Source organism: Glycine max, chromosome 3, assembly GCF_000004515.6.
Source record: "Glycine max cultivar Williams 82 chromosome 3, Glycine_max_v4.0, whole genome shotgun sequence".
NCBI classification, from domain to species: Eukaryota; Viridiplantae; Streptophyta; class Magnoliopsida; order Fabales; family Fabaceae; genus Glycine; species Glycine max.
In genome coordinates, this window is record NC_016090.4 from 27684438 (window position 1) to 27697937 (window position 13500).

At 28.9% G+C, this 13500-nt stretch overlaps 1 protein-coding gene across 1 annotated transcript; it reads left to right on the forward strand.

The window, feature by feature from the left end:
- Positions 1-11466: 11466 nt before the first annotated feature.
- Positions 11467-12529, forward strand: AIR12 (plasma membrane ascorbate-reducible b-type cytochrome family protein). Its single transcript, NM_001250896.2, has one exon. The coding sequence runs from the start codon at positions 11543-11545 to the stop codon at positions 12275-12277; it is 735 nt and encodes a 244-aa protein (NP_001237825.1). The 5' UTR covers positions 11467-11542; the 3' UTR covers positions 12278-12529.
- The last annotated feature ends 971 nt before the right edge of the window (positions 12530-13500 follow it).

The window sequence follows — 13500 nt, forward strand, 5'->3', positions numbered from 1 at the left end:
TCTCCTCCTCTTCTTCTCAAGTGAATTGTCTACGACTCCTAGATCGGAGTAAAGATTGCAAACTATCCAATCTCAAGTTTAAAGCTTGAAATTGTTCATTAACAACTTTAACAAACAACTTGAGATCCACCCCTTCTTCTCCACTCATGATTAAAATTGCTGCAAGAATTATGTTAGAAGTGATCATAAATAGACAAATAAATATCATCACACAAACACTCTCTCACGTATTTACACTCAATGATTTTTTTCACTCGTGTTTCACTCTTTTTGGCTTTTAGTGAATAAGAACAAATAGAGGACAAGGAACAAGGGATTTAAGAAAAGTGTTTGTTTTTAAGTAGGAGAATAAGACCAAAAAGGAAGATTGATAGAACAAGAAGAAAATAAGACCAATAGTCACACTTTGTTTTTTTTCAACACTTAAACAAATGTAAAAACTGCCTAGATTTTTTCTTCTTCTACTACTACTTTTTTTTTCTCACACGTTTTTTTATTATTTTGTATTTTGTTTGCACTTTTTTTTGCACGAAATTCAAATTTGAACGCAAATATATGATTTGACAGATCCAAATCTAGACTATAACAGAATTTTGGTTCCAAATTTGAAAATCAAATTCAGATCCTAACAACTTCAATTATCCACATCTGGATTGTAACAGAATTTAGACTCCAAATTTGAAAAACAAATTCAGATCCTAACAACTTTAATTATTCAAATATGGATTGTAACATAATTTTGGCAACTTTAAATATCAAAATATGGATTGTAACAAAATTTTGGCTTCAAGTTTGAAAATTGGATTTTTTTCTTTTTTATACAAATTTTTTTGATAATATATATAAAAAAAGAAGATAAAAAGATATTGATACTAAAGAGAGTTTAGAAAAGAAAATAGACTCACAAAAATAAAATGAAAGAAGACGAGATAATGATATAGAGTTAAACAAAAGGGAAAGAACAAACAAAAGAGAAAATGAGAAAAAGAAAACACAGAGGATAGATAACACTTAATCTCAAGAACCGAAGTTATCATATCAAATAAAAGAATACTTAGGATCACCTTGAAAACAGGTATAAACAGAACTCAATTTGACCATAACCGCAAGTAGAACCAAAGTTATCAAAAGGTGTGTGACCCTAACCTCGACCTGCCGGTAGAACCAACACTATCAAGTCTGAACAAAGGAAAAGATCTCACAACAAAGAAACTCTCAAATTTCATTATATTCAAATTATGCCAACAAAGTGTTTAAAGAGTTTATTTATACTTCTGCTAATAATCCCAATTTAGGCCCAAGGCCCAATAAATGATATAATAATTAAAAGACTTCAAACTAACAATAAAAGGTCATGACAACCCATCAAAAGTCTAAAAATAGGCCCAAAATGAAATTAAAAATGAAAATAAATCATATTCTAAAATTTGGCTAAAATTCATGAACTTTGATTCTTCTTTTCTTTCCTCCCCCAATCCCTTGTAAAGGATCATTAGATGGCATAGTCGCACCTCCATCAGTTTAAGTAGCTTCTAATATTTTTTTAAATGTTACTTGAAGTAATATGTTTTAAAACACTAGCTTTTAGGTTTTTATATTTTATTATTTTTTATCCTTCAAACATTTATTCAATTTTCTCATTACCCTTTTTAAATATGTCATTTTATATTTTTCATATATTTCAACAACTAGTTTTATTGAACTTATGATTTAATAAGCTAGTTTAAAAGCTATCAACTTTCAACTTTCACTTACTAGATAGTTTTTCACCTTCCAATTAGTTTTGTCGAACATGACTTTCATAATAGAATGAAAAGATTTTGATTGAAATGCTCACATAATAAAGGATCTATACATTATGATATTTTTTTGTAACACATTATGATATGCTTTAAAATATAATTCGTTATTAGTAATTGACATGGGGACATAATAGAAGGAGTATAGAGAGTATGGAGATTGGTTCAATTTCTCATTTACTAATCCATTTTTTCAATAATTTGGCACAAACAGTAGATTTATAAATCAATGGTGATTTATTAAATTAATTGACTAAAAAAATTAATCATTATAATTAATGTAATGATAAAATAAAATGAATATTAAATTTATTTAATAAGTTAATTATTATATAGTGGGAAACGAATTTTCTCCCATAAGACAAAACTAGAGAGTGTCTAATAGAAAATATTTCAACCATTTGATCATAATAACGATTTAGATCTTGGCATGTATTACATGTTATTTTCCTTCTCTCCCTCTTCAAAGTTGGCACTTAACCCAAAAAGACTCTCTTGCAAGATCGCCACGGCGCCAACATCGTGTTGCGACTGCTTTTGTCGCTGCAGTGGCGTGTGGGAGAGATCCAACGCTAGGGAGGAGGACAAGAATGCGGGCCCTTGTTGGTATGCTGTTGGGAAATTCTTTCAAGTGAGTGGGCGGAGAAGCTTGAATCAATCTACAAAGGTGGTGGGGTGGTGGTCATTGTTGCAATAATGATAGTGATGGGTGTTAGAAATTCAGTGTTGTATATGATGAAAAATTATAAAAAAATTGACATATATAAATACAAATTATAGCATATTAAGTATAGTGATAAAAAAATAATAAATTACCAAAGACATGAATTCACATTCATCCTCCTTGAGTGTGGCTTGACAATGGAAACTCTTAATTAATCTTAAGAGGATTATTGTCCACTTTCTAGGGGACTGTCTAAGAGAATTTGACTAAGAGAAAAATAATCATAGAGTGTGTAAATTTTCTTAATGAGATAACAAATTTTTAATCCCCTAGTAGTGGGTAGGGACCTCTCAATGGGTTATTTACTGAATAATTGACCCAACTCATCTCATGGTCAATCTTATCTTTAATCCTATATAAAACAATTAGTAATCAACATATGATGATTATCATATCTTTAATTGTTGATTAGAGATTCTAAAAGATAATGTATTACCTATTGATTAATACTAATCCACAACAAATATTTTAACATTCTCTAACTTGGATAATATTAACCAATAATATAATCATAATATTAACCAATAATATAATCATCAAGGCTAGAATGACAATTTCAACCATATGTCAACAAGAATGTAAAAAATCTAAAATCTCTAATGTAATAAAATAATATCCAATAGGGATACACATCCCGAGAGCCATATAGTCATATTTCTCACAAGAAAAGACTATACGGAATTACATAGTTTAACAGTAAAATATTCTATAATGGTTTGAGCATCTGAAAATGCTACAAGAGATATGTTATTGAGACAATATTACTTTATACATATCTCATGATTGATTTTTCAGACTCCCACTAACCCAAAACATGAAAAGACTTAACCAAACACATGTGAGATATAAAAAAAAAACATCGAAAATCGAAAGCTCCTATACCAAAGTCTTTGGTCAATGGATCATAGCACTTTAAGTCTGAAAAGTTGTAAAGACCAGAATGAAATCCACATGCATCTAAGAGGTCATGATAGCCCAAAAACAAGAGTGACCACATGTAGGCTAAATCAACAAATGCTCTTACTATATTTAGCATTCAATTAATCTAAGTTTCACAAAATAAGTGATGCAAACCCATAGACAATTAGGAAAATTGTTAATTTCCTACTTGGGTGACATAGACATCTAGCTTAGATAGATCGATACTCTAGATTAACGTGACCACAAATTGTCAATAATGAGCAAGCACTTAGATCATTGGTCCAAACAAAAAATATATAAGTATGTTAATGGTGCAAAATTGTACTTGATAGGAGTACTATCGTCACAAGAACCTTGACAATGTGGAAAATCATACTCGATAGGAGTAATGAATTTTCGGTATATTTATAAATATTGACCAAACAAAATGTGAATTTTAGAGTAAAAGAGATACATAAGATAATTGCGATACATAAGATAATTGCATGCCAAAAGACTATTTGTGCAATTCCCAACAAAATGGTGTTGGCATAGGCTAAAGATGCTTACCAAGATACAAGGAATTTTATGTATCTCAACTTAATAGGACAAGAATAGTCATTTAGAGTATGTCATACGATCATTAAATGTGCACAAGAATACACGACAATGCAAATTCGATAAGTCTTGAGACACAACACAAGATTATACACTCCCACTAATCCTTAATATACCAAAATAAGATTAGGATTCTCATTAGAGTCCCTTAAAATTGAAATACCCTAATGATAGTGGGATTAAAACTATGATATAATACTCAATGTGAATCAAAATTCATTATTTTCTCTCTCAAAGAATTAAGTATTAGAAATAAGTAGAGTGGTGTAAGATTAATGAGAGAAGTGGTTAAAAGCAAGAATATGAAACCCAACATACAATTCAATTAACAATTACATAGTTTTACAAAAGAGTTTCATAGTTAACCACATGTTAATCCTCAAAGAATATTGACCCTCAAAAGGATCACATAAACAAAGTAACCATGACTGAGATAAAAAATTCCCCTAATATTTTGAAGTAGAGTATGGGATCATTTGTAAGTTTTCAATTGTTCACTCAACATAAAATCAAATGCTATAATTTTAAACAATATTCACACACTTGAGTGAAACATTTGGTTACACACAACGAAAGTGCATGAGACCTATACTTAACAAATTATTAAGGATATAATAATGAATAGTCTATAACTCTCATCACAAACTATAATGGACATAGGTTTATCTATATATCCCAAATTAATATATATATATATATATATATATATATATATATAACTTCAACAAAATTACAATTCAAAATACCATAAGTAATAGTACAAAAATATGGCATAGAGAAATTAATTTTTTAACATTTGGGATTCCTATATTTTCTTGACAAGAATTGTCCACTAATAACATATGATAATAGAGAGTTAATACTGAGAGTCATCACACAAAACAATATTCTATAAGAGGCTAACACAAAATCATTAATGTAGGTCCTAACAACAAAGTGATCACAAATAGTATGTGACAAGAAAACCATTTTATCAAAACAACTAAATTTGGTTCCTTATGTATCATTAATTAGGCATTTGAGGTAGAGATCTTGTATCAATACAATTTCATTTATCGGACATTACTTTCAATATGTAAGATCCCCCACTTGATAATGAAAAACAATTGACTTAATGAATTCAAGAAAAAATGCCCAAAGGGCTAAACAAAATCCAACTAGTTTCTTTATCATACTACAATCATATCAACAACCAATGTCATGCCGATAGGGTATGTCCACTACCCACATGATAACAATATGTTTCTATAAAATATTTCATTAAATAAATTTGCATCGCAATAGGCAACTGCATAAAATAAATATTGGATTGCTTAAAAAATGTCCAATTAATAAAAGTTAGACAAAGAGACTAGTATGGAACAAGGAAACATGAGCGTAAATCGTCACATACTCAAAGAGTTAAACGGTTCCATATAAATATAGCCAAAGCATGCCTTTATAGAGAGAAATTCTTATTTGTTGAGATCTCTTTCTAGAATCTCAAAACACATTAAATAAGAAACATAATATTATAATGCACAAGAAAAATTTATATAGTTAAGAAAAAACTTCAATAGTGATTGGGTACTCAAACAAATATGAGGCATTATATCTCAACAAATTATAACAATAATAACACATCGATATGGTATAATTATCATTAATATAATCATGCAAATTGTCAACAATTATGCCAAATAGAATATGATATTCAACAATAGTCATATTCAAAGAAAACCACAACATTCTTAATAAAATTTTCACATAGCATGTAATAAACACGACTTTATCATCGTAAGAATAATGATATTAATTTTATTATCTCTATATTGGAAAGAGTACAATAACAAAGTTATTGGTTTTACTTGATTGAGTCAAGAATAAAAAACTACACAAAACAATTCTATTTTCATCTCAAAATAGAACTCTAGAAAATAAAACACAAAACACTTCCACTAAATTATTAGAGTTAGAGTATGGTTATGAGATGATGTATTATAACAAGAAAAAAGATAATTTGTAAAGTTCAACTAGAAAATTTTTTAAAACAATGACACTCTTGTATATGACTGCATATTTAAAATCTCGATAAGAATAATTTATTTATAAATTTATCCATGTATAAAATCATATATTAAGTTAAAAGATTTTACAATAAATCTTATAGTGTCACTCATCTTTATGCACAAGACCAATGAGTTTTAATGACTTAAAAGTATGTAATGTCATTTTAAGAGAAAAGCTCTAAATATAAATCAACTTGACTCATCCTTTTGTACAAGACCAAATGAACTTTGAGGACATAAAGAGTATATATTGTCATCTCAAGAGAATTGCTCCAGACATTATAAACATCATTCATATACGATACATGAATGATATGGTTCATAATTGCCTTAAAGATTTGTTAATAGATATATCTTCAATATTTAATTAATGAACACTTAATTTATCAACAAGACAACAAATAATTTAATCCTGACTTTGGAGTATCTTGGCATAAAATATTTTAAATAATGCACAATTGCACCATTCAATTAAAACAAATATTATTTTTTTATTAAATCCAAAATTTATTTGACCAAGGCACATGATCAGAGAAAATATACTTGACACATGTTTGTCACAAATGAAGAAAATGAGTTTTAGATTTGACCATATAGTAGTGCAAAACACAATGTAAATCAAAACATTAAATTATGTCAAATTTAGATTTACATAATATAGACAAATGACATAAAGTAATACACAATTCACTACACATTAATTTGATTTAAAGCAAATAATCTTTGACCCAAATTATGACAAAGAAGAAAAAATTTGTGACTAACTCCAATAAATAGTGCTTAAGGAAAATTTTATGTCTTGCAGTTTATCTCATTCAAAGTTTTGACAAAATTAGAGAGATAAATTTAACACCACTAAATATTATGTGACTTCAAAGAAAAGTTCAGTAAAAAAAAAGTCCTTACGCAAATGAGACAATAATACAATATATTGTAACTCATATTACGAAGATCCTAATACCGATAGGGTATCAAGAAATTGATTAACATAAACAAAGGGAAGTACATTATGGAACAACAAATTACACTAATAGTAATATACCGATAGAGTACAATTACTATTAATATGATTGAATCAACACAAAATTTACATAAATGTACCCAAGATAAGTAAGATTACAATTATATAAATTAAGAGAAAATTATGTTTATCACAAAATTGATAATTTATGTCATGCATAATTGTATAACTAACATACAAATTCACATCACTATACCCACGATAGGCGAGTTATAGTAATGCAAATCAAGGGAGAAAAATTATGCACAAGAGAATGATATTTTTTTTTATCATGCATACTATATAATAATAAAATGACCTCTAATTAATTTTTCAAGAGTGACACAATACTAGAGAGAGTACCCCAAACTAGAAAATAACTAAAATCGTAGGGAAGTGTCATAAAAAAATGAGTTCCAAAATCTGAGAGTACAATATTAAAAATCCCAAATTAAGTCTCGGATTAATCAAATAAATATTTTCTAATGCCCAAAAATCTAGAAAAAATCATCAATAGTCTCAAAATATTAAATAAATAATATCTGCAACAAAACGAATAAAAATGGGCTTGGAATGGGGGCACGCCCCACACTTGCACCCGCAAGTGGGCAACACAATTGAATTCGACTTGCGAATTGATTCAATTGGATCTAGAAATGAAAATATGGGTGTGGGATGTCATTTTGGTCATCTATGCTAAAGGAATAAAAGCCCTCAACTAGTTTTACAAATCGTGTAAAACCAAGTGAGAAATCAAGGAAAGATGCAAACTGGAAAATTATGTTTGGCTGACAAATCTATAATCTTGTTTTTGTATAATTACTCTCTTGTTTTGGAGTGAAAATACATGTTCTAGCATGGGTTTTTTTCAAAATCCTCCAATCTACAAAAGCCCTCAACCAATTTTGCAAATTATTTACAAATGAAGGAGAAATAAGGAGGAAACATGTTTTCGCAAATAACCCCCGAACCGTTTATGTTTTCAAGGTTTTAGTAATCGATTACTAACCTTGTTTTCAAGAGAAGGAAGTCATTGTGAGCCATATAATTGATTATCATGGATGTGTAATCGATTACAAGTATTCTTAAAATCTTAATTTTCTTTCTGTGTGCGAATTAATCGATTACCATTTATTTGTAATCAATTGCAACAACATGCTAGAAGTAAATATGACACAATGCAAGCAAAATAATTGATTACCATAAACTCTTTATCGATTATATCAAATTTCAATTGGAAGATTATTCTCGATAATCAAAATAATCAATTACCAACTTATTGCAATCGATTACCACAATATGTAAATGCATAACAAGGGGTATCTAAATAGAATAATCGATTACCCGAGTTTGATAATTGATTATGGTGGTTATAACTATTTTTATTATAAATAATCATCTTGTTATTTTCCTTGTGTAACTCTTTTGTGAGATGATATTTTACATGTCAATTAGAAAGAGTCTCATAGAGGATTTAGAAGGAATTTATTTAGAGAAGATCATCTTGCCAAAGATCTTGCATTCAACATCATAAGATGAACACCATGGTTGAGCTTGGAGATTTTTCATCTACACCAAAAGGTGTATTCATTCCATTGCTTATATTTTTATCTTAGACTCTGATCTTGGTTAGGGTTATCAAGAAGGTTGTTGAGGTGAAGGATTCAATTCATATTTTTTTTTCTCTTGTAGGGTTTAAAGGAATAAAAGTTGTGACATGTGCTTGTGCATAGTGTTTGTAAAGTGATTTCTCTATACCGAGCAAGTTGGATGTAGGTTCTCTTGAGAATTGAATTAGTATAAACTTTTGTCTTGATTCTCTTTATCCCATCTCTTATTATTGAGTTGATCTTGACCTTGAATTAAATTGGTATTTATAATTGTAATTGAATAGACCATTAAAACTCTGTTTTTGTATAAGAAACAATTATTTTTCTTATGTTAGATTATCCTTGTGATAAAAGTTTTTTAGGAAAATCTTGATTATTCAAGATGATATTTGGATTTTAATGGATTTCATTCATCTAGAAAATTAAATAAGTTGAAGAATATATTCAATCCCTTTCCAGATTTTAGATCCAACTAACATCTTTTCTGATCATTATTTAAAAAATGTATAAAAGTCATCAAATATAAATATATTATAATTCTTCTTAATTCTTCCACTTAACCAGCTTGATCATTCTACAAGTTAAATGATATATAAAAGTATATTTTCTTAATTCAAGTTTTTCTTTTTTTTTTGTTTATATATTTTATTAAATTTCTCTTTACCTCCAAATAAATAATAATTCATTGTCAAAAATAAAATTAGGTGAAGAGATGATTTGGAAAAATACGTAAAATTTGAGATAATTGTTTTTAATTATATAAAATTTCTAAACAAAAATTTCAAATGTTTATCAATTATTATTCTTCTAAATTTTTAAATTTATTTTTTAAAATTAGAAAAATAGTACTCCCCATACATAATTTAAACATCCAGTAGTTTTGAAATAAAAAAGTAAAACATCAAGAATTTTGATAAGAGGGAGAATTAGTACAAGTAATTTTTATCATTAAAGAAAGTAAAATCCGGTGAGTTAATGTGGAAATTCTCTTCTCTTAAAATGATATTTAGTTTCCAAAATTGAGTATCAGTCACATCATTTTATTTTATTTAGGGGTGAGAATATTTTAAGAGATTCATTACTTATGATTTATTTCATATTATACACAAAAGGTAAATCGCATTACCAACAAAAATAGGACAGGTCAAAATCACAAAAATCATATTCAAACCCAATAAATGAATGTGTACCTGAAAAATAGAAAACACAAAAGATGCAATGAATTTGCAGTACAATATTAAATTAGTTCATGAAAAATATAGAACTAAACAAATTGAATTTTAAATGATAAGATATATTTTTAAGATTCTTGAACGTGCATTTGCTTAACTATATTAGTTTTCATATCACGAATCCTTAAGACTAATTTGACTGACAGTCACATGGAATACACATTAATGAATTAATTTGACAATTTTAAAATCAAAGTCACGGTCATAATTTTCATATTTAAAAACTGATAAGACTGACACGCTATTCTTTCATAGAAATAATTTAATTTGTTGAGAAATAAGAAATAATTTAATTATTCCCTGCTATATTATTTTTTTGTCAGAGTTTTATTAAAATTTTAATTATTTAATAATACAAAATTATAAAAAGTCTAATGCTATTAATTAAATTAATCAATATTTTTATAGCAACTAACTTTCAGAGAAGACGTGGATTAATCAAAACAATACTATACTTAATTAAAAAAAAATAGTATATTTAAGGACGAAGGTAAGATCATTTAAATAAGATTTAGTACTTTTCTTTACCTGACCAAAAAGTATATAATTTTGTTTTCATGTGTATATATCAATTACTCTCTTTTTGTCTTATAATAGTTGTGGTATAAGATACAAATTTATCCTAAAAATACTTGTTATTTGTTATTTTAACTTTTTTTAATGAAACATTATTTTTTTTACTTATATCTATTATAATATTAATGTTATAAGTCACAAAAACTAAAAAATAAATTAATAAGAATAATTTAATTTTATAAAATTATTATTCTCTTTCATATATTTATTAATTTTTTCTATTTTATAAAATAATCTAAAACCATAATTATAATGAGAAGGGAGAGTAAAAGCCACCTAAATAATAATATAAAAACTCTTTCATAGCAATCTTTAAGAAAAAAATACTAATAAAGAAAATATATAAAAAATAAATATTTTTGAGTTGATATACGTTTAATTTTCTCTTAGAAATGGATTATATATCTAATTTTACATATATAATTGATAATAAGTATTTTTGTTAAATTTATTATTTATTAGAAGTTAAATGTTGAATAATTGTGTAAAAAAAATCCAATCACCCTTTAATACAATTTTGGATCTATCCTTGCTTATATAATTATTAAATAAATTATTTTATTTTGAAAAAAATAATATATACATTGATGACATAAAACTTTTATAATGTCATGTAACTATAAACTATATAATAAAAACTATTGACTTTCATGATAATTAATAAAAAAAATACATGTTATTTTGTTATTAGTTGAAATTGTAAAAACTTATACCAGGTGAATGAAACTCTTCTTTTGTACTATTACTAAAAAGAAAAGGAAAGAAAGGAAAAAAAAAAACAGAATAATAATAATAGCATACCAAAAACATATTTTATACCAGAAAGGCAAAAAATCCTCCCCTGAATCCCTTTTTTTTCTTCTTTCAAATCCAGCTTTCTGCTCTCCACACGCTCTCTCACTTCCATTATATATCTCTCTCCACTCTCCAACTCCAACTCCCAAATCCATTACTACTAGTGAGTAGTGACTTTTTCATTCAATTTCCTAACTTTTTTCTCTTTCCATTGTTCTTCTTTTTTCACTCCCAACACCAATGGCATTCCATGATCTACTCTTCACACCCACCATTTCCCTCTTCATAATTCTATTTTCTCTCTTTTCCACCCCTTCCCATTCTGCCCTCACTTGCGCTTCCCAGAAGCTCAACCGCACCTACGCCAACTGCACCAACCTTCCCACCCTCGGCGCCACCCTCCACTTCACCTTCAACGCCACTAACCGCTCCCTCTCCGTCGCCTTCTCCGCCGAGCCTCCCTCCCGCTCCGGCTGGGTCGCCTGGGGCCTCAACCTCGTCGGCGATGGCATGCGCGGCGCCGAAGCCTTCCTCGCCTTCCCCTCCTCCGCCTCCGCCTCCGCCATCACCCTCGGCCGCTACAACCTCACCTCCTACAAAGCCATCGACGAAGTCAAAGCCTTTACCTTCGACTCGTGGGACCTCGCGGCCGAAGAATCCAACGGCGCCGTAACCATCTACGGCTCCGTCAAGATCCCCGATTCGGCGAGGAACGTCAGCCACGTGTGGCAGGTGGGTCCCGTGGCCGCGGGCAAGCCTGGGGTCCACAGCTTCGAAAAGAAGAATACGGACTCCAAGGCCGCGTTCCCTGTCGCGCTGGTGGGGCCCAACACAACTACACCAGCGAGTGGCGAAAACGCGACTGCGCCCGCGAGTGGTGGGGACAAGAAGAACGGTGCTGCTGGGGAGAGCTTTGGGGTTGGGTTTTACTTTTGGTTGGTTTTCGCATTGATGATTGGTGTCGTTGCTATTTGATGTGATTCTTTTTCACCGTTTTACCTTTTACCCCCTGGAGCAGGGTCATTCAATAATTTTTACTGTACTGGGACATTTGGATTTTTTTTTAATATTTGTTGTATTGTAGGTTTTTTTTTTTTTTTTAATCTGTACGCGTCGTTTTGGGGGTTTTATTTGGGGATGGTAGATCCGTAGATGGGTTGTGCCTGTTGTGTTAGAAATTCAAATTCTGCTTTTAGAATGAACATGTAGTTATTGGAATCGGATTTTTCGTTTTAAGGGATATTGTAGTTGCTAGCCGTTTCGTTTCGATGATGTTGATATGATGATAACATACCAATTCCTGTGTATCTTATGGGAAAGTAATTTTACAATTTTTATATAAAAGAAAGTAAATTACATGATATATTTTTTAGGTTTAGGGTGGGTTTTGGTTTATAAATGAGAAATAATTTATTTTAAAAAAAATTAAACTAGAACTTAAAGATGTTTAAGTCGGGATATAATATAAAATTTCTTTAGTATATTATTTTTATTCTTTAAAACAAACAAAGTCTTAGGGAGATCGCATAAGTATTCTTTTGTTTTTTTTAAAGGTTTAGAACATTTTTTTTTTCATATTTGTAAATAAATTTAGAGAGTTAGATTAATGTATAAAAATTGTTAATGCAATAATTTTTTTAACTAAATAAAAGAATTAGTGTGAGAACAGAAAAAAATCCGGAAAGTTTATTTACCTTACGTTTGGAATGAGGGAAACAGAGTGGAGTGAAAAGAAAACATTTGAAATTTGAATTGGAAGGAAAATAGAAAAAAATAAAATTTTAAATTTGTGTTTCTATAAGTCGGATAACTCATTTTATACGATATTGTAGTTGTTAGACGTTTTGATTTTCGAGATGTTGATATGATGAAAACATTATAATTTGTGTTTATTCTATGTTAAAGTAATTTTACAATTTTTATATAAAAGAAAGTAAATTAACATCAATCTTTTTGGTTGTTTTGGGAGATTGTATAAGTATTCTTTTGTTTATTTTTAAGGTTTACAATATAGTTAACTTATCTGCTGACACTTTTGACGATCAGGTTAGAGGCAGAGGCAGGTAGACATGCAAGTATCACGATGTGGTATTTGATTTACATAATTTTATAGAGGTAAGATTGGATGATAAAATATTGTTTTTTTTCAAGATAATATAATTAAGAAAATATGTAATTTTATTTTATCTTTCTTCTAA

Excerpts from the sequence above, each read along its gene's own strand:
- AIR12 (NM_001250896.2), top strand. The coding sequence starts at position 11,543 with ATGGCATTCCATGATCTACTCTTCACACCCACCATTTCCCTCTTCATA.